This window comes from Kwoniella dendrophila, chromosome 6 (assembly GCF_036810415.1).
Source record: "Kwoniella dendrophila CBS 6074 chromosome 6, complete sequence".
Lineage (NCBI taxonomy): Eukaryota > Fungi > Basidiomycota > Tremellomycetes > Tremellales > Cryptococcaceae > Kwoniella > Kwoniella dendrophila.
This window is the reverse complement of record NC_089481.1, coordinates 1,836,234-1,855,982: the sequence shown is the minus strand read 5'-3', so window position 1 is coordinate 1,855,982 and position 19,749 is coordinate 1,836,234. Positions and strand designations below refer to the sequence as shown.

General features: G+C 40.4%; 8 protein-coding genes across 8 annotated transcripts; 4 read left to right on the top strand and 4 right to left on the bottom strand.

Annotated features, from left to right (window-relative positions):
* Window positions 1–3,330: 3,330 nt before the first annotated feature.
* Window positions 3,331–4,164, bottom strand: L201_005237 (uncharacterized protein; the record flags this gene model as incomplete). The annotated part of the gene is made up of 3 exons (XM_066220970.1): window positions 3,331–3,351; window positions 3,446–3,743; window positions 3,824–4,164. 3 exons carry the CDS (start codon window positions 4,162–4,164, stop codon window positions 3,331–3,333), a joined length of 660 nt encoding a protein of 219 aa, XP_066077067.1.
* A 1,325-nt stretch (window positions 4,165–5,489) lies between these two features.
* Window positions 5,490–7,896, top strand: L201_005236 (uncharacterized protein; the record flags this gene model as incomplete). Its single annotated transcript, XM_066220969.1, has 10 exons — window positions 5,490–5,774; window positions 5,847–6,298; window positions 6,367–6,584; window positions 6,666–6,782; window positions 6,870–7,046; window positions 7,092–7,275; window positions 7,338–7,409; window positions 7,470–7,590; window positions 7,662–7,792; window positions 7,872–7,896. 10 exons carry the CDS (start codon window positions 5,490–5,492, stop codon window positions 7,894–7,896), a joined length of 1,782 nt encoding a protein of 593 aa, XP_066077066.1.
* Window positions 7,897–8,166: 270 nt separating this feature from the next.
* L201_005235 (uncharacterized protein) lies at window positions 8,167–11,419 on the bottom strand (the record flags this gene model as incomplete). Its single annotated transcript, XM_066220968.1, has 13 exons — window positions 8,167–8,409; window positions 8,481–8,494; window positions 8,555–8,621; window positions 8,689–9,285; window positions 9,366–9,428; window positions 9,498–9,517; window positions 9,585–9,719; window positions 9,797–9,899; window positions 9,987–10,377; window positions 10,487–10,541; window positions 10,615–10,759; window positions 10,852–11,264; window positions 11,362–11,419. 13 exons carry the CDS (start codon window positions 11,417–11,419, stop codon window positions 8,167–8,169), a joined length of 2,304 nt encoding a protein of 767 aa, XP_066077065.1.
* A 546-nt stretch (window positions 11,420–11,965) lies between these two features.
* Window positions 11,966–12,915, bottom strand: L201_005234 (uncharacterized protein; the record flags this gene model as incomplete). Its single annotated transcript, XM_066220967.1, has 5 exons — window positions 11,966–11,992; window positions 12,149–12,216; window positions 12,549–12,597; window positions 12,805–12,842; window positions 12,897–12,915. 5 exons carry the CDS (start codon window positions 12,913–12,915, stop codon window positions 11,966–11,968), a joined length of 201 nt encoding a protein of 66 aa, XP_066077064.1.
* Window positions 12,916–13,285: 370 nt separating this feature from the next.
* Window positions 13,286–14,648, top strand: L201_005233 (uncharacterized protein; the record flags this gene model as incomplete). The annotated part of the gene is made up of 4 exons (XM_066220966.1): window positions 13,286–13,326; window positions 13,386–13,481; window positions 13,569–13,903; window positions 14,095–14,648. 4 exons carry the CDS (start codon window positions 13,286–13,288, stop codon window positions 14,646–14,648), a joined length of 1,026 nt encoding a protein of 341 aa, XP_066077063.1.
* A 295-nt stretch (window positions 14,649–14,943) lies between these two features.
* L201_005232 (uncharacterized protein) lies at window positions 14,944–15,342 on the top strand (the record flags this gene model as incomplete). Its single annotated transcript, XM_066220965.1, has 1 exon — window positions 14,944–15,342. One exon carries the CDS (start codon window positions 14,944–14,946, stop codon window positions 15,340–15,342), a length of 399 nt encoding a protein of 132 aa, XP_066077062.1.
* A 149-nt stretch (window positions 15,343–15,491) lies between these two features.
* Window positions 15,492–16,441, bottom strand: L201_005231 (uncharacterized protein; the record flags this gene model as incomplete). The annotated part of the gene is made up of 7 exons (XM_066220964.1): window positions 15,492–15,523; window positions 15,591–15,684; window positions 15,779–15,898; window positions 15,971–16,058; window positions 16,113–16,141; window positions 16,254–16,270; window positions 16,360–16,441. The coding sequence occupies 7 exons, from the start codon at window positions 16,439–16,441 to the stop codon at window positions 15,492–15,494; spliced, it is 462 nt and encodes a 153-aa protein (XP_066077061.1).
* A 934-nt stretch (window positions 16,442–17,375) lies between these two features.
* Window positions 17,376–19,181, top strand: L201_005230 (uncharacterized protein; the record flags this gene model as incomplete). Its single annotated transcript, XM_066220963.1, has 10 exons — window positions 17,376–17,489; window positions 17,559–17,595; window positions 17,659–17,719; window positions 17,846–18,044; window positions 18,155–18,255; window positions 18,332–18,461; window positions 18,527–18,630; window positions 18,747–18,857; window positions 18,930–18,996; window positions 19,080–19,181. The coding sequence occupies 10 exons, from the start codon at window positions 17,376–17,378 to the stop codon at window positions 19,179–19,181; spliced, it is 1,026 nt and encodes a 341-aa protein (XP_066077060.1).
* Window positions 19,182–19,749: the final 568 nt, after the last annotated feature.

Below are 19,749 nucleotides of genomic sequence, written 5' to 3'. Positions count from 1 at the left end.
AACCCCCTAACCCCCTAACCCCTAACCCCCTAACCCCCTAACCCCCTAACCCCCTAACCCCCTAACCCCCTAACCCCCTAACCCCCTAACCCCCTAACCCCTAACCCCCTAACCCCCTAACCCCCTAACCCCCTAACCCCCTAACCCCCTAACCCCCTAACCCCCTAACCCCCTAACCCCCTAACCCCCTAACCCCCTAACCCCCTAACCCCCTAACCCCCTAACCCCCTAACCCCCTAACCCCCTAAGTCACAAAGCTGAGGATAGGTTCACCATCAGCAAGCCGGTCTCTCCATCAACCCGATGCCTACCACCTTGATGATGCCGATTCGGATGAATTGATGACCGAGCAAGAAGAAGAGGAGGAGGAGGAGGAGGAAGAGCAGATAGAATGGGACAGAGTGAATCAGGTTGATGAGTTGGAAAGCACGGGAGAAGACTGTAAAGTGGAAGAGGGTCTGGTAGAAGGTGAAGGTGAGGGAGTGATGGAAGCGATCAGTCATGGGGAAGATGAATTAGAAGTGACGGACGAGTCAAGTGGTTCAGAGTATACCGAAGGGCCAGAAGAAAGCTCAAGTGATGGTGGACGTTTGAATGAACATGGACCTACACAGCTCGACACTCCATCACCCGTCCCACCCATCCATCCACTTCCTGTCTCACCATCCGCATCACCACCCACATCACACAGCCCTCTACTTGGCAATCAAGGCTGGTCTCCTCCCGCGGCTCCAGCAGAACCAGAAACAGATGTCAGAGATCAGCCGTTCATGGGTGGGTTTAGGATGTTGAGCGATCACATAGAACAAGGCGATCACCCGGCGGAAGACTTGGATGTGAAACCGATGGATGTGGACAGATGGGAATTAGTGCTGTCACCGGAAGAGTACCTCAACAGATTTGAATCCAGTTTGGCCGATGTTCAACTCATCAGCAGAGCGCCCGTACGGAAACTTCACACCACCTATCACAGAGGTCCGGCATTTGACCGATACCTTCTCCTTGCTGAAGCCACCCATCAACTCTGGGTAGGATTGCAGTACAAGGATGCTTTCTTTGAAGAACTCAACAAGTATCAAGCCGCTCAACCAGGTGCTCTGGAACATCAAGCCAGTCTGGGTAACGTCCACCTTCCCACCCGAGTGTTCATCCATTGTCTCCTCACTGCTGGCTGTGACACCATCCGGCTCAAGTCCTATGGTCAGAAGATGCCGATGGTAGACCGGTTCCTCCAGACTGAACCAGCTCAGACCGATCACAAGTGGGCTGAACACAATGAATGGGATATCGGTACAAGCTTCGGCTCACCTTATATCTGGCTGTTTGCTTCAGCTACCGGCAAACATCATGGCATCAAGCACTATCCTATGATGGTTCCCGGCTCTTTGGATTTTGGTACGGTCAATCTCAAAGCTACTCATCACCGCCGGAACTTCTCGGTGAAAATCTACCCGAGGATCATCCATGTCATCAAATCGTTCAACAGTCACCTGCAAGGCGGTATTCCCAAAACCCTACGGGGCATTAGGTCTCAGCTGAACTCGGCTATGAGGATGATTCACAATCTGACGGGCAAAGATGATGTCGGACTGGGTGGTTTCAGAATAGAAGTCACGGTCAAAGCACCCAGCCTGAAGGAGGCGACTCGGCTGGTCAAAGACACAGGTTTCCTCAACCCTTCCTACTGGCTGCACCAGGGCGATGGTCCACACTTCCGGCATCAACTGCATGCTAAGCTGGTCACCCGACAAGCATTCTTGGATGATGCCAATTGGGTTTACCGGCAAGCTCATCTCAGGCAAATCTTCTACTATGGAAGTAACGATGAAAAGTCTACAAAAGAGCATATACAGGTGTTGACCGACATCTTCAACAGTCTAGGTTGGAATCCCGGTTTCAGACGTCCGACCAAATCTCTCAATGCCAGTGCTTGGTGGAATACGGGAAAAGTCATACCTGATACAACCCTCAACACCCTTTTGGCCAAATATCAAACGGATGAGCAAATCAGTGATGTCTTCAATATGGCTCGGTCCTCCTTGGACAACCGGCTGCCTTGCAAAAAAAATCCAGATGAACAATGTCACCGCTACCAGAGGAACAATCCGTCACCGTTCAGGATCAGATGTGCCGCACCAGACTGCAATCACAAACTCACCAGAGCGGCAATATTGCATTGGATAGCTGAACTGGTCGGGGCTGAGTTATTAGAGCTGTCTCAGCTGGGTATAGTTGGAGAGGTTCAAACTTGAATGAGTACGACCCCAACCGGCTGACGGCGCGAGGGGCGGTTTTAGGGGGCACTTTTAGGGGTCAATTTAGGGGTCACTAGGGGTCATTAGGGGTCATTAGGGGTCAATGTGGTGAGTCGTCTGAATTCATTTTTTCATTCAACACACATCATGCTCTATGAATTCACACTATTTTATCCTGGCTAATCAGTCCATTTTCTACTGGTAATGTCAAACAGAAATGAAAAAGATCATACATGGCCGTCACCGTCACTCATTTTGGGTTCCATAAATTTGATCCCGGTTTAGTAGGTCAGACCACGGAGTGAGCAAAAATATTTTCTCACAAGTCGCATGCTGTCCCAACTGTGTTTTACTATTCTTATTCTGACTATTTGGGACCTTCTCTATTATCTAGGCTTTAGTTGACATACATAGCTGGAAAACTACCCAAGGCATCTGAAATTTTGGTGACGGTCCGGCTTAGGCGTCAACAGGGGTTATTAGGGGTCAGAATGGTGAGTCGTCTGAAAATATTTTTCCATTTGTCACACATCACGCTCCATGCATTCACACTATTTTATCCTGGCTAATCAGTTGATTCCCTACTGGTAATGTCAAACAGAAATGAAAAAAATCGTGCATGGCTGTCACCATCGCCCATTTTGGTACTGTGGCGGGTCAAATTCCCTGAGGGGTCAGAATGGCAAGTCGTCTGAAAATATTTTTCCATTCATCACACATCACGCTCCATGCATTCACACTATTTTATCCTGGCTAATCAGTTGATTCCCTACTGGTAATGTCAAACAGAAATGAAAAAAATCGTGCATGGCTGTCACCATCGCCCATTTTGGTACTGTGGCGGGTCAAATTTCCTAAGGGGTCAGAATGGCAAGTCGTCTGAAAATATTTTATATCTCAACACACATCACGCTCCATGCATTCACACTATTTTATCCTGGCTAACTGAACCTCCCTCTACCACGTAGTGTTTGTCTGAAATGCATAAGTGCATTGGGGACCGGATGACTTGAGATTTTCACCATCACCGCCTCACTCGGGTTTGGGGGTCAGCCGGGCCAAGTGAAAAAAAATTCTAACTTTTTTCACAAGTCGTCTATGGATTCATGAATCATACTCAGAGGTTCAGAACAGCTCTGGCTACCGTTATTCAATGGAAAACAGATGCAAAAAAAATTGACCTGACCGACCCCCCCCCCCCCAGGACCGGCATGTAACCCCTGTTCGTATGTAACATCTGAATGCCATCCGGTATTTGATAACTTGTTTGGGTTATATCCATCAAAGACGCCTTTTTTAGTTGGTGCACCATCTTTGTAAACCAAATAAAACTCTGGATATTCCGCTGGCGCGCCTGATGTTGGATGTATGTGTAATCTACCAAAGGTTTTGCCCCATTCATTCAACTGCCAATCAGGTGATTGATCGATAAAGTCCTGATCACGGAAAACTACAACACCTCTTTGCGCAACATATAATGCGAGTTGACTACATAAATATAACGGGGTTAATTGTCAGTGGGTGCTGGCTCACTTAAATTGCGTATCCTCCTGGTCATAACCACTCACCTTTTACCTTTAGCATCAAGCTTGTGCAGTTGTACACCTTCTATCTCAGAGCCGAAATTAGGTGATAGAGCGTTGATAGCGGTAGCACCACCCAAAAATTCTCTGGGGTTGTCATGCATTAAGGCTTCTAATCCCGGATCTTTATGTTCGAAGGGTGTTAAAGGTGGATATTTAGTTTCAGTATCGAAAGTTGGCAAGAATCTCTTGTATCTGTAGTCTTCAGGTGAAGCTGTATTGACTTTTTTCTTAGTATGTTCCACTTCCTCTTTACCACCACTTAATTGAAGAGTGGCGGTAGCTTGTTGAAGTGAGGGTAAAGTTTCAGCTATAGTGGTAGACATTTTGGCTTGAAATATCGGTTCAATTTCAGGATAAAGAACATTCTATCTTGATTCATCTTGATATAGGAACCTCAGGTATTCGGTGATTCTTCTCAAAAGTTGCATATGCTTGATAACGATAATATGCTGATTGAGAACAGTCGCCAAATTCTGTTATATCACGCCAAAATCATCATCGGATATAGGCGACATTCCGGGCATCAACCACTTATCACGATCAATCACGCCACCTCATGCTATAATTCACCGTGATAGTAGGAATATGCTTCAATTGCTGGTCTTGGGTGATTATGAAGTCATCCCGAGGTGTGAGTATACTTTTCAGTCTTCAGTCTCCATGTGACGATGGATGTGCATATGCAAACAGTCATTCAGATGCATGCATATATTCGAATAGTGATGAGCTAAGCAGGTGGATATCGGCGATTATCATTACTGTTCTAGCTTCTTATCACGTTCTTCTTGCTCATTCCATTGAGTATTGCGATAAACAGCAACCCGAAACTTGCACCATATGGGTCATCTTGAATTTATTCGGAATAGTTGATGGGATTGACCAATCTGATGATCGCTAACTGTCACGACAGCGATATCATTAACTGATATATACGTTATCAAGAACGCCTCATAACAGTACGGTACAAGAACAAATTGCCATATCGCGATTAACAACGACAAAAAACCGGCACCGACTTGACCGCTCGATATAGATGCCAAGCAAATGTTCTTCGGCACAAAAAAATCCCTCAAAGACTTGAATTTCAAGAGCTTCAGCTCTTGTAGTTTTTTACTAAATGAGTTAGGAACGAAAAAGAAGATCGAGGTTGTGATTTACCTAGTAGACTGTACCCAATGAATCTCGCTTCGGAGTGTAGTGTTCACTTTCGGTATAACTGGAGATGAACTCGCCATATTATTCATGAATGGCGTCACCTGTGGAACCTCGTGTGCTAGATTGTGCCAGACAGCCGAAATACCGAAAGTAATTCATAATCGACCCTTTGCGTATCACCCAACCTGACTAGCGTTGTGGATCATTCAATTCTACATGAGGTACTGCCAATCCCGAACAATTTTCAATACCTCTTGAACATCCTCGATATGTCAAATTGAATGATGAATTCGTCATAGCAGATCACAAAGTGTTTTTTTACGGTCTGAATTTTGGTAATACCAGTAAACGAGCATAACCTCTGAAGAGTGGCTGCTAATTTGCCGATCATTTGATGTATATATATATATGCTTGAAAGACGGGAATCCTTCTTCAATAAGCTAATCTACTTCAGCCTAAAACAGTTCAGAATAGTGAAAGACTTACCACAAGATGAGCTCCAAAAATCAGATTCACCGAAGTGGATCAAGTTCACCTTCAACTAAAAGTGATTCTGAGACCAAATCAAAGACAGATCTGGATGACGATGATATTGCTTTACCAGAAGAATATCATTTGGGTGGAGATAAGAAGCTCAAAGAACATAAGATCGAAGCAGCCCCGCTAGCTGCTGGGATTTCTTCTGCTGATGTAGATAAAGCAGAGTCCGCTCTAGGATCAGCCGTCTTGAGAGCTTTAGGTTTAAGACCACCTTTACCTAAAGATGCTCCGGATGCTGTAAGTTTCCTCTCTTGGGATCTGCCACACAAAAGCGTGAACGCAGGACTAACCAGCGCGATTTCGTTCTAGATCGCTACGCGACCTAGTATCTGGGACGGTGACGATGTTGAAGAACTGAAACACAAGTATATTCGAGAAGATTGGGAAAACTATGAAGCATTTGATCCAAATTTTCGATGGACTGTCCGGGAAGAGAAGAAAGTCAGGAGACAAATCGATTGGAAAATTATGCTTTGGGCTTGTATAATGTTTTCAGCGTTGAACATGGACAGAAGTAACATTAGTAACGCAAATTCTGATGGTCTTCTGAAAGAACTTCATTTCACTCAAGCAGATTATAATTTGGGTGTAACTTTATCAAAACTTGGTTTCTTGTGTGCTGAATTACCATCACAATTAATCTCAAAACGAGTTGGTCCGGACAGATGGATCCCAATTCAAGTTTGTATTTTCAGTATCATTTCTGCCTCTCAGTTCTGGTTAAATGGTAGAGCTTCTTTCTTAGCCACCAGAGTTTTAATGTAAGTTTGCCTGTTGGAATGTTTGAATCTGTCGTAAGCTGACCAGTTGTGGCGCGGTTTCTTCGTAGTGCTGTATTCCAAGGTGGTTTCATTCCGGACCTTATCTTATATCTGAGTTATTGGTACGACGGTAGACATCTTCCTATTAGACTTGCTTGGTTTTGGATGTCATCAAATGTATGTGGTATCATTACCGATTTCTTGGCTGTCGGTTTCCTCAAATTGAGAGGTTTGCATGGTTACTCTGGTTGGAGGTGGTTGTTCCTCTTCGAAGGTATAATAACTTGTAAGCTGCTATACCTTTAAGCAACTGTGTTAAATGCATAAGAGCTATCGCTGAACTTTGTGTTCCTTTTTCTAAAATTAGTGGCAATTGGTCTCGCTTCCTTTTTCTTGATGCCTACTTCACCAGCTAAGACTAAATCCAAATGGTTACCTAAAGGTTACTTTACCGATCGCGAAGCTAAAATAATCGTTAATAATGGTGAGTGGAGGATGACAATCATTTTTACTCACACTGACCACCTACTAATGTACGATTCGTGAATTGATTCTCGATTCCTATGTTTAGTCATTCGTGATGATCCAAATAAAGGAGGAATGCATAATCGACAAGCTTTAACATTGAAAATGATTTGGCAAGGTATAACAGATTATGATATGTATCCATTATATGCTTTAGGTTTATTGTTCGGGATCCCAAAGTACCCTGTAACACAATATTTGACTTTATCATTCAAGGAATTAGGTTTTACAACTGTTTAAACTAATTTATTATCAATCCCATATGAAGTTTTAGGTATTTTCACACAATTTGGTATAACAGCTTTATCAGAATTAGTGAATACTAGATCTTTTGTTGCTTCAGCAGAAGATTTATGGTTACTCCCTTGTTTTATACCTTTAGTAGCTTTAAAAGATCCTATAAATCCTTGGTCTTATTTCGCCATTGAAACTGTTTTACTCTCTTATCCATAGTAAGTCTACCATCTGGATTTGTTTGATGTCGCTACCTCCTAATTGTCGTTTTGATCTACAGCACACATGCCATTCAGGTAGCTTGGACAAGTAGAAATGCAGGTACGGTGCAAAATCGATCTGTATCGGCATCGTAAGTGATATTGCTTTGATGAAATTATTATCATTTGCTGATTCTTCATTCCAACTTTAGTCTATATAACATGTTCGTTCAAGCTTCAGCTATGATCGGTTCAAATGTATACCAAGCAAGTGATAAACCTCGTTATAAGAAAGCGAATAAGGGCTTGATCGCTCTCCTTTGCTTCAACGTTGTAAGTTAAAAGTGTTGCTGCATTGTATATTATAAGGTTTATTTTGGCTAATTATTCAATACATTGATTAGGTCTTCCTCTACCCAGGTACCTGGGCTTATTATAAGTGGAGAAATAGAACAAAAGAGAGAGTTTGGGGTCAAATGTCAGAAGAAGAACGATCTCACTACTTGAAGACCACAACCGATATTGGAAATAAGAGGTGAATATCGTTTTCTTCTATTATAGCCTTCTCGCAGTGAGACTACCTGCTGATTTCATTCTTCTTGATTCTCTTGTAGGCTCGATTTCCGATTTGCAGCCTAATTTAACAGTCTCCAAGACTGTCTCTCATATTCGCGACTCACAAGTATAATATAATCCCCTTTCTCCATCACCTCGTTTCATAACCGCCCTTTCTATAGTTTGACTTGAACTGAATCCCCGATAATGTTCGTGTTCATGTACGAAGCACAGAATTCGGCTCACATGAATGCCAATATATGCCACCCTTCTTCGTACCAAAGAAGCTTCTTCCAATTATCATGCATTCTTTGATACATATTTATCTGAATTCCAAAGCCTGAAGAGTTGAAACTAGCTTCTCTTAATTCCACTACCATTTCTGCGCATTCCAACAGGTGCTTTTTTACCACCTAACAACATCATCCATCTCCATCTTCTTACTTTTCTGTACAATGTTTCGGCAAATGCTCTTAGATATCCAAAAGAGAATATGACGAAGAATGCTGTTGTACATGGGATAGCGACCTTCCAGAAATATGATACAGATTGATGCAATTCGGCAAAATCGTCAAAGTTCATACCGAAGTACGATGCCTAAAGTAGAGAGATTGAAAAAATCTGAGTATACTATACTTCAAATTAATGGCTCAGACGGCTTTACTCACTATGAAGGTTAACGCTGTGGTTGAGAAAACTTCGGTCAATACCGACACTGTCCAAGCATAATGAGATTACTCACGCAAAAACACGACAGTAACTATACTCAATCTCTCCATCGATTCGTTGGTTTGGAAACTCAACACATTCTGTTACCATGTAATGATCAGTTTATAAAATGCAGAACGACGATATGCGGGATTCGAAAAAACTTACAAAGACATAATCTGTCAAATGGTCGCAGGTATTTACAAACTGTTCTAAACTCCCAACTGTGATTTCCAAGTGATCTACGCAATCAGATATATAGACCCGCGTTATGGGTGAGAAGAAACCAACTTGAACAGCTTGGGTTGTTGGATTTACGCCAAACATACTCAACACACTAGCCGCATCGTCTCCTTCACTGTCTTTTGGTCCGGATCTACCATCGCGACCACCTCTTCCTATGCTACCAGGCAATGGAGTACCTGATCTTGAGGGTGTAGGTGATAACGGTGGCGCACCTAAATAAGCACCTTGACTCTGATTACTATGTTGAGGGGTCAAGGATAACCCTAAGTGTGTATGCTGTGTGTTTATACCATGATGAAGTATACCTTGATTACCATTCATATGCCCGTTCGAGCTTAGGCCAGGTGTAGCTGTACCATTGAGACCTCTAGAGCCAGCAGGTACCATTGCACTTGCAGCTACCGATCTTTGCGCATCTTGATCACGGATGATATAGCATATATGTAGGAGTGGAGTAAGCATTCTTCGCAGTCTGATGAGCTGAGAAGACAGGATATGTAAGTGTCGAACTGTCTCCATCTGTGGGATAATCAATTTGGTTAGCTAAGATCCGCTTGATCACAAATCAAGAAGACTGAACATTGATTCGTTTGACTCACTTGCGGATTCACAAGGACTGAAGCTTCCAGCTTTAACAGTTCAGATTCAAAGGTTTGCGAGATCTGTACGTATCAAGCCAAGTCAGCAACAGTCAAGTGATTTGCTGTACAAATTATTATTGCATCACTCACCTCAATCGCCAGATCCGCAGCTGAATTGATTGATTCGTAAACGGATGTCAGCTTGGCAGGTGGACTCTTCTGATTGATCAGACTCACCAACATCCAAAATAGCCTGAGCTAACATACTAACATCACCTGATCTTCTTAGTAAACTTGATTCATCCTCCAATCGATGGTATATAGGGGCAAGCACTTCTCTAGTCGGCTTGGCGTCCATCGATATCATTGTGCCTAAGAACAGCATCGTGATGAGTTTTCCAACCCGTACACACGATGAAGGTTGAACAACTTTATTTGAATTGACTTACCATCTCGAAGCATGAACAAACTCAGAATACCACGGCGGATTGGCACCATGTATTTTGCACTCAGTTCATTTACGGTCAAAGTATGAGCTTGCTTTTCGAAGGTCTAAAATTTTTATCCAGGATGAGGATGCTCGTCAGCTGGATGTGATGTTGAGCTTTCTCGTCGTAAACCAAACGCAAGGGAACTTACATGATGTCCTCCAGCATGCCTGGGAGTAACACTAGGTTCAAAAACACCTTCTACACCTTCAGGTAGTTTTGGAATCGAATCTCTCCTTCTTTCCTCTTCGTCTACTGAAGATGATAACCCAAAAACTCCTCTTAATCTGTCTCCAAAGCCCCTCTTCTTATCTGCTGAATAATCCTGACCGCCTTCGATTATACTAGCATCGTCCTCAGTCGTAAAGCCAGACTCCCTTTCATGTGCCATAGCTTCAGCTGCTCGTGCCATTCTAATCTCATCTGATGGCGTAGTATGATGGATTAAGATTTGCAAATAGAGATGGTTCCGGTAGAAATCGAGTTTTGATCGAGGCGTGTTGGTAGCTCGCAACGCGTCTTCGACTGCCAAGGGATGCAAACTATAGATGTGAAGGTTGGAGTCAGCTTCTTGCCATGTTCGGCTAAATCATGGCAATCATGGCAGATGGGAGGATAGATCACCATGAAAAGGCTTTAATGTACACCTACCCGAAATGAGGTACAAGGGTTTTGATAACCTCCCAATTCAACCCATCGATATGGACTGTTGGAGTAGACAGATTGATGTGTTAGGACAGGTCCTTATATACCTAATCACGATGGGGATAATCACTTACTCCACCTCACACCAGTAGGTTTACCATCTTCACCTATCCTTCTAGCACCATGATCACTATCTAGCCATTCCCTTAATCTTTCTCCCGGAAATTCGCAACGTATATTTGTATTATCTTCATCTGGATTTGAGGAATAGTCGACCACCTGAGATATTACATGACTGTCAGTTTCTTTTTGGTGAACATATGTGATAGTTTGAGCATCTTTAGGTTTTTGTAAAACGAAAGGAAACTTACAGTGACCTTAGTTTTATTCTTCAAATGACCATATGCTTCTTCATCTCTTTTTGACTTGACATCTACACCAGGTTCATCACCTGTACCACCACCTTGAGCAGTAGTTGACATCCATCTATAGTCTTCGTGTTTCTTATGTTTTTTATGTTTTCTTCTTTGTCTTACACCACCATGCGAACCACTTAATCCACTTCTACCTGAAACAGGTGATAAAGGTGAATTTGAAGAGTGAGGTGATTGGATTGGATTTGCTTCGATATCATAATGATGTTGTCCTGTACCATAATCATGTCCTTCTATATCACCATGTATAGTTGACGTTTCAGATGATATAGTTCTAGGTGATCCAATTCCACTGTATCCTGATAACCTTTGTGAAGGTGATACTGCTAATGATCTTGTACGGAAACTACCTATTGAGGTCGAATTGGATCACATCGTAACGTGAGTTAGTATATAGCTCATGAATATACATGGACTTGTGTTGCAGCTAGATTGATTTAAACTTACCTGAGTTAGTTGTTATGACAGGAGGACGAGGTATTGGAACGTTATGTGTATGAGACATGTTTATATTAGCTACAAATGTGATTGATCTGAATGAAGTGATGAAACGCGGTACTGTTGGAAACGATGATGACAAGTTGGAATTTATTGTACGAGCAAGAATAAGCATGTGTGCGCTATTGAAACGTAAGAGATCGAAGGGAGGATGGTTCTAGATGTAGCCAGATTATAAAGTCATGTAAAGAGTGATACCAGAACAAAAAAAGGTATTACGACGGGGGAAGAAGTCAAATGATAAAAATAGGCATTTGACTTTATAAAGTGAATGAGAATTTATCATTTACGTCACTTTCACCTTTAATCCCTTAACTTTCGCGTGATAATTCTAGTGTATGCATTCAAACTTGGTATACTACTTGCATCTTATCACTAATTGGATGCATGGTGAAGAGGTTGTGCAACACGTTCAAAGACAAGTGGATGCTCACAGCGAACGGGTTGTCCGCAGAACCCGTAGGAGCCAATCATCAGATGCATAATTCAATATAAGTATGTTTGATTTTCCCACATCCTTATTATCACTTCTGCTATTCTAACGAAGCAATATTTACTCTCCGATTTTCTTTGCTTTTCCCTGTTTATCGCGATACGATATGATCGTAATTGAAGAAGCGATAAGATGTAGTATTGATGAATAAGAAAGGAAATGAAGAGGATAATGCAGTTTACAATCAGCAAAAGTGCGCTTATCTTGGTATAACCCGTTACAGATTTGTGACCAGCTACTTACTCGGATGTATTGAATCAATTGGAAATTTGAACCAATGAAGGATACGGCGAAGAGACCCAAGTAAGCTCCTGTCATCGCAATTACCCAGATAAAGCCCAATTTGCCATAATTGAATCAAGATTCCACCAACATCATCCAATAACAATAATAATAGTCCGATAATCCAGTATAAAATAGAGTATTCCACATTGAATCATTGTGACAGTATGAACATATATTTTTTGACAAGGTAAGAGAGATCATCGAAACAATGTAAGGTTGTGTATAATATGATTGGTGCACGGTTGGAAATTGATGTAGACGTCGTGATGTTGTATTTTAGATGATAGGATTGAGTCCAACCATCAGCACTACTTTCTCCTCTTCAACATACTAGCTGGTAAAGCAGGATAATACGTACGGAACCAGATTTTACCGTTACCTTTGAGGTAGACAGGAGCTTTATCAGCCTATAAAGAAATACCCAGTTAGCCCAAAGTTCAACTATTCCTTATCTATATCCTCAAGCGAGTCTTATCTTCTCGTTTCTTTCCTTCCTCCAGCTGACAAGAAGTTTCAAGGTATTGTGATTCTATCCTTGACTATCGATATTCCACATATTCTATCCATATCTAAACTGCTTTGACGTATGCGAGTTGTTTTTCTCCGCGACTTACTTGGTAAGCGATTTGCTTAGCTCGAATGTTGTTTGGTCCTATGCATATGGTATATCAGCAGTTTGCCCTCGATTGAGACCACGCTAGCTTACTGTTGAAAATGCCTTCCATTTTGATGACTTGTAGGATGAGTGGTGAGTTGAGTAAAAGGTAAGAGATAATATATATGAGATTATAATGGTGATAGTGATAATGAAGAGAATTGATTGGAGTAACGTTATTTACTTAGACACAGCGTTCTCTTCCGATTATAGATTATTATTATTTTGGATATGAATTTATTGTATTTTATCCCATTTTTATCATTATTATATATATTATCATTTTTAAGGTACGGTTATACATCAAAGAGAAAGATTAAATAATAATTTGAACAAATGCATATTTTGACCTTCACTTATTGATATTGATACATATACATAATTTATACTATATCCTCATCATCTGTATATCGATTATTAACAAGCATTACTTATACAAAATGGACGTATCTCAACAATTGGCAGATTATGCCACAGCAAAGTGAGTGGAATAGAAGTCACATATCTACGTGTGCTTAAAGCTGATCCTATATCTAACAGCTCAACTGCCGTCCTCAATCGAACCACTCCCGTAATAACTGATGCAGGTCTCCTCGCCGCTTTCGATAACACACCTGTAGATGCTGAAGAGTATGGGTGAGTGATTAGATCTCAAGCTGTATCATTCACCACAAACCCTTTAGTAGAATCAAAGACTGATGGCTTAATCTCGATGTGTCACAGTGCCAACTTGAACCCTCATTTATTAGCATTAACATTGACTTCAACACAAGCATTAATATCATCTTTATTCGGATTACCTACCAAGTCATCCAATTCAGGACCAATAACAATCTTACCTGAACCAATAACTTTATTACCTAGAGAAAAACCTTTACCTAAACCAAAACCATTAACTAAATGGGAAAGATTTGCAAAAGAAAAAGGAATTTCACACAAAAAGAAAGAAAAAGATATTTGGGATGAAGAAAGACAAGAATGGGTTCCAAGATGGGGTAAAAATGGTAAAAATAAACAATCTGAAGATCAATGGTTACACGAAGTTAAAGCTGGAGATGGTGAGTTTTGGTGATATTTTGATAAAATCGTATTACCATCCTATATCATATATCTCTTCATATCATGTAACAATCAACCTATCACTCCAACAAAACTGTATCCACTCTTTTCTTCCTCATCATTCATCAGACAGTCCAATGTATATCATGAATGCTGACATTGTATTTTTACCTTTACTTCTCACCTACAGATGCAGATCTTGATCCAGCCAAAACAGCAAGAAACGAGCGTAAAGCAAGAATCGCTAAAAACGAAAAACAACATGCAGCCAATCTTGCTGCAGCAGCGAACAACGCTTCAACATCATCATCTTCATCTGGTAAATCTAATGGGGGTGGTGTAGAAAAAACACAAGAAGAGAAGAAAAATCTAAGAGAAAGACGTAAAGATGAATTAAAAAGATCAATGTTAATTTCAAAAACATCAACAGCAAGTTTAGGTAAATATGATGAAAAAATCGAAGGTGAACCTAAAATAAAAGGAATAAAAAGAAAATTTGAACCTACAGTAAAATCAAATGAACAAGGTGGATTCAAAATTGAAAAAGATTCACAATTAGATGTTTTGAAAAGATTAGAAATGGGTGTAGGTAAAGTGAAAAAATCTAAAAAAGGTTCAGCAGGTGAAGAAGGTGAATTAAATGTAAGAAAAGCTGTAAGGTTTCAAGGTAAACAAGATAGAGCAAATGGTTCAACAGCAAGTTCTAAATTTGGAGCGGCAAAAAAAGGTGGAAAGAGAAGATAATACAAAACTCCTTGACTTAGTTTTCAATGCTCTTTGGTCCGTATATACACTTTCTGCTAGATGGTATCTCATGTATTATGTGTATTTTCTTTTCAGTCATTTCGTCATTTACAGTTATTCCGTGTAACAAAGGTTGGCTGGATCCTTTCATACCAAATCTGACTTATTTGTAAACCATTTACGATCACTTGCCACCGTATATCTTATCATTTCTTGTCCTCTTTGCTGTTTGGATGACTAACGCTTGAGAACTGCTATCAACCACAATACTAACAAACTCTTCAACAGGTCGAGAATGAACACCACTCAACAAGCTCATACCGCCTCCTTCGCAAGTACCCTTGACGATGATTTCGAATCTGATCCGCGAGAGTTTTATGGCGGTCGAAGAGTACCTAAAGATTGCTTTGAGGAAGCACAAGAAAGATTGAGTACGAAAAGTGGATCATCCAACGATGAAGCAGTCAGCAACCTAAGGCTACCATATGAAGCGATTGTGCTCCAATCTGAACACGATGATTCAAGTCATTCAGCTGGAGATACTGGTGATGAAGCTTATCTGGCAGCTACTAAAACTGATGGGGATGGAAACAAGAGTGAAATCCTTTTCAGAAAAAGACGCGGAAGTGATATCATTGAAAGAGTCAATTCAGACGGAACTACTACGGTTGTAGATAGTGATTCATCATTCTAAGTGCGATTTCATTATCTTCGGGGTGTTGTAGTATGGCTTGTTCATAAAGATAACAACTCTCAAAAAGTATGAATATATGCTTCAGCCTTACGTTATTACATGCTAAATGATATTTTACCATGCTATTGAAACTCTGTTTGATGATATATTTATAGGACAAATACCATATCTTGATGTTCAGCTAGAAATTCAATACTGCTTAGCGTCATAGACTGCAAAGATGAGACATAGCTAATATGAACACTTACTTCCTTCTTTTATATATCTATCACCTTTATCTATATAACCTAATCTCTTGTAAAAACCTGTAGCATCTACACCACCTTGTGTCGGATCGCCAGCCTACTTATAGCGATTGATCAGAGACTTTACGTTCACAATCGATATGGAAGCTTGAGTGCTGGATTGAACGAAGAGGGTGATTCGAGTGATTTACTTGACTTTGACACCAGACTTCTTTCCCGCCTTTCGCTTTGACATAATCGTGTACAGCTATTAGTAGAGGTTTACCTAATCCCAAACCTCTATATTCTTTTAGTATTGCGAATCTACCTAGCTATGAATCGGTCAGCATGTTAGTCAGAGTAATAGAACATTGTGATGCGGTACTGAATCGAATCCTACTTACCTGATTATTCTCATTGATGAATCTTAGTGTTCCTATGGGTATCTGTTCGTTCAGTAGAAGTAAAAAGTGTGTACTACGATTATCATCACTAAGTATAGTCATATCAGCTAGTATATTTTCATTCCTGTAGCTTCTGGCTTACTTGTTCGTTTCTATCGATATATCGTAACCCTAATTGGAATCATAATCATTAATCACAATCCTGGTATTGAAAGATGCAGCAAGATATATGGGGAAAATACCTTGGCCCGTTTCGGTGATACCAAGGGGAATAACAATTTACTTGCTCGTCAACAAACACTGTTAAATTGACAAGTCAGCATATTCTGTGTAATCGAATCAAACGTGCTAGCAGTTGTGTTGATATCAACACCACCTAGCTTACTTACCCTCTTTTCTAATTTTCATACATCTACCAATATCTTCAGACGTTTCTGCTATCCGTATAGTATGATCTGGAATCTCCCTCATTTTCATGATATTAAGTCCACCGGTAATACGTATAGTATGCTGTAGGGTTAGATATTCGAGACTGATATTCTCAAAGGTATATGAACAGTTCTATAAGTAAAAATAATGAGTGAACATATGCATACTGGTTCAATTCGACTCATTCTTAAGGTATAATTGAACGAGTCAAACCAATATAATATCTTGGAGATTTCTTTTAACCATAAATCCTAAATGAAGATTAGATAACTTGTTGTACTGTACGGTGATAACCGAAAATGTTACCTATTTATACCACATCACACTCAATCCTCTGTTCTGGATCTGTTTACACGGTACACCTTCAAAAGATGTCTTTGTTCGACAACGACAAAACAGATGTTGGTATTCTAGCGGAAGACGGAAGTTGTCTAAACAAACCCACTATTGGAATTGTGTTCTTCAATAATTCGAAACGAGCAATGGTCACCGTTGTCAGGCACAGTGAAAGCTTGTTACCAGAATAGACTCATCCATCGCAACGTTTCTTCAAATGGTAGTGAAGCAGATAGCAACATTCTAGAACTTAAAACACATCTTGATAAGGTACATTATATCATGACAGGAGTTATAGGAACGGGGGGATCGTATCCTCGGTGACGAATGACCATACGAATATGCTTCAATACGTGGTGAAGTGTATACTGTATCCTGATCAAACCGATGAAAACATATATATAAGCTGATCTCAATTGAGTATTGATTGACTTTCCCTCCTTTCTTCTTTCTATTTTCTTCATCTTCATCTTTCACTTACTCCTTATCCGGTTCTCGGTTTTCAATCTTAACTTTCTATAAATTTCCTCATCTGATTTAAACCTTCATACATTCCTTATAAACAACTAACTTTTCCTATCAAAACCTAACCACTACCTCTTACCTCTTTTACTTGGACATTTTCACCGATACCAACAATATGTTATCAATCAAGTTATTTTCAATTATCGCTCTTTTAGGTGGAGCTTTAGCTGCACCCCTTCATACAGTTGATAAAAGAGCTTTACCAAGATTAGGTGGTGTTAATTTAGCTGTAAGTGCGAAGATTGATATATAGTCTAGTCTCCGATATGTGACGGTCACTGATGAATTTTGCAAATAGGGTTGCGATTTCGGTATGAATACAGATGGTTGGTCTGGTAAGTATAGCTTTCACCTACCTCAATTATACATTCACCTAATGAGCTTCTTGATCTTGATAGGTACCACCCAATGTCCTGGTACCGATCAAATCGCCCACTTCAAAGGAAAAGGTGCCAATATGTGAGTATCGCAATTGTTCTATCTTTTATCATCATCCTCCTCTCCATATGAACAGTTTGATCGGCCATCACGTCTCCCTCTAATTCGATATACACAGCACTGATAATTGGTTTCCCGTTTTAACAGTTTCCGTCTGCCTGTAGGATGGCAATACCTTGTAGGCAACAACCAAGCTTCAACATCACTCGATGCCAATTATTTCGCTACATACGATAAGCTCGTCAAAGCCGCTTTGGCTACAGGTGCATACGTTATGATCGATGTTCACAACTATGCTAGATGGAATGGTGGAGTTATCGGTCAAGGTGGACCTTCCGATGCCAACGTGAGTAATCCCCCATCTTTTACTAATTCTGGAATCCCTCTTTACAATTTGCAATATTTTCAGGATAGAATTTAAATTCAGATGATAACATATATTCTTCATAAATACAGTTCGCAAATCTCTGGAAGTTACTTGCCACTAAATATAAATCAGAATCTAAAGTCATTTTCGGTATCATGAATGAACCCCACGACATCGATATTAACAAATGGTAAGTCGTCCTTATCCCAGTCATTCAATAACGATTACATAGAATGCTGATCCAACAACACACATACTTCTCACAGGGCAAAATCAGTCCAAGCTGCTGTCACCGCTATCAGAGGTGCCGGAGCTATTACTCAAACTATCGCTTTACCCGGAAACCAATGGGCTCATCCTGAAGCTTGGACTTCCGGTCAAAATGATCCTTTACTTGTGAGCCTTGCTTTAAATACACTACTAATGTTATTGATGCTGATATAATTATGAATCCGCACTAGTCCGTCACCGATCCTGCCGATAAATCCGGTTCATTACTCATCATCGATGCTCACAAATACTATGATGCAGATGGAAGTGGTACAAGTTGGGAGTGCACTACCAAGTAAGTATAGAGACATAACATTTCCCCTTTTTCATGACTTCTGCAATAATGTTCTATCTCCACAATACTACAAAAGCAGAAAATTGCCTCAATTCTGATTTCTGGTCTTCTTTTAGCGCTGTAGACGTTTATACCTCATTCAAAACTTGGCTTAAACAACATAATAAAAAAGCTATCATCTCTGAAACTGGTGGTGGCAATGGTGACCTTCATTCTTGTCAATCAAAGTGAGTCCGACTTTAGTACAGTATTTGTGAATTTTCAGTCAAAATAACACTGATTGATTGAAATTACAACAGGGTTGGGGAAGGTCTTAAATACATTGCCGATAATAGCGATGTGTTTGTTGGATTTACAGTTTGGTCTGTAAGTACCATATCAACTTCTCTCATACAGTAGATTTGGATCAATCAACCCTAATAGCTAATGAATAATTTACGTGCTGTTAGGCTGGATCATTCGATTCTTCTTATGCTCTTTCAATTACTCCAGTTAACGGTAAAGATACTGATCTTTTCGTTAAAGCCATTCAACCTTACCTTCCAAAATAGTTTTTATCTATCCACAAAGGTGTTGTTAGAAAAAATCGAGAATCGATCTTGAGACTAGCTCAATCTACCATACATCCCATTGATTACCTTTCATATCTGTATATACCCCTTGTAGCAACCTCCCCCCAACTACTGAGTAGCTCGCATGAATATCCATTTGCTCTCCAGTGTCAAATTCAAACGAAATTTTCTGGGCACCAGTCGACGACCGATAATTTGCTTGCTATTCATCCTCTTAAGATCTGAGAAGGATTCCCTGCTCTCTTCTTCGCTAAAGCTCAACAGTAATCTCATCCATGCATTGAAGAAAAGATTGACATTCTGAAAGGAAGAATAACTTGTACTGGATAGATGCCACGCAGGCCAATTACCGGTCAACACCGCCTTGTCTACTATGGGTGATTCATTTTCCCACGGTGTACAGTCAGTCGCGCTATTATAGCCTCAGTGTCATCTGTCAGTTACGATTAAGATCATGTTGAATGTTGAATTGCTATATTAGTATTATTTTTGTTCTGTTCTATATTCTGCTCATTATACTTTAAAAGGTAACACAAATATACTCTCG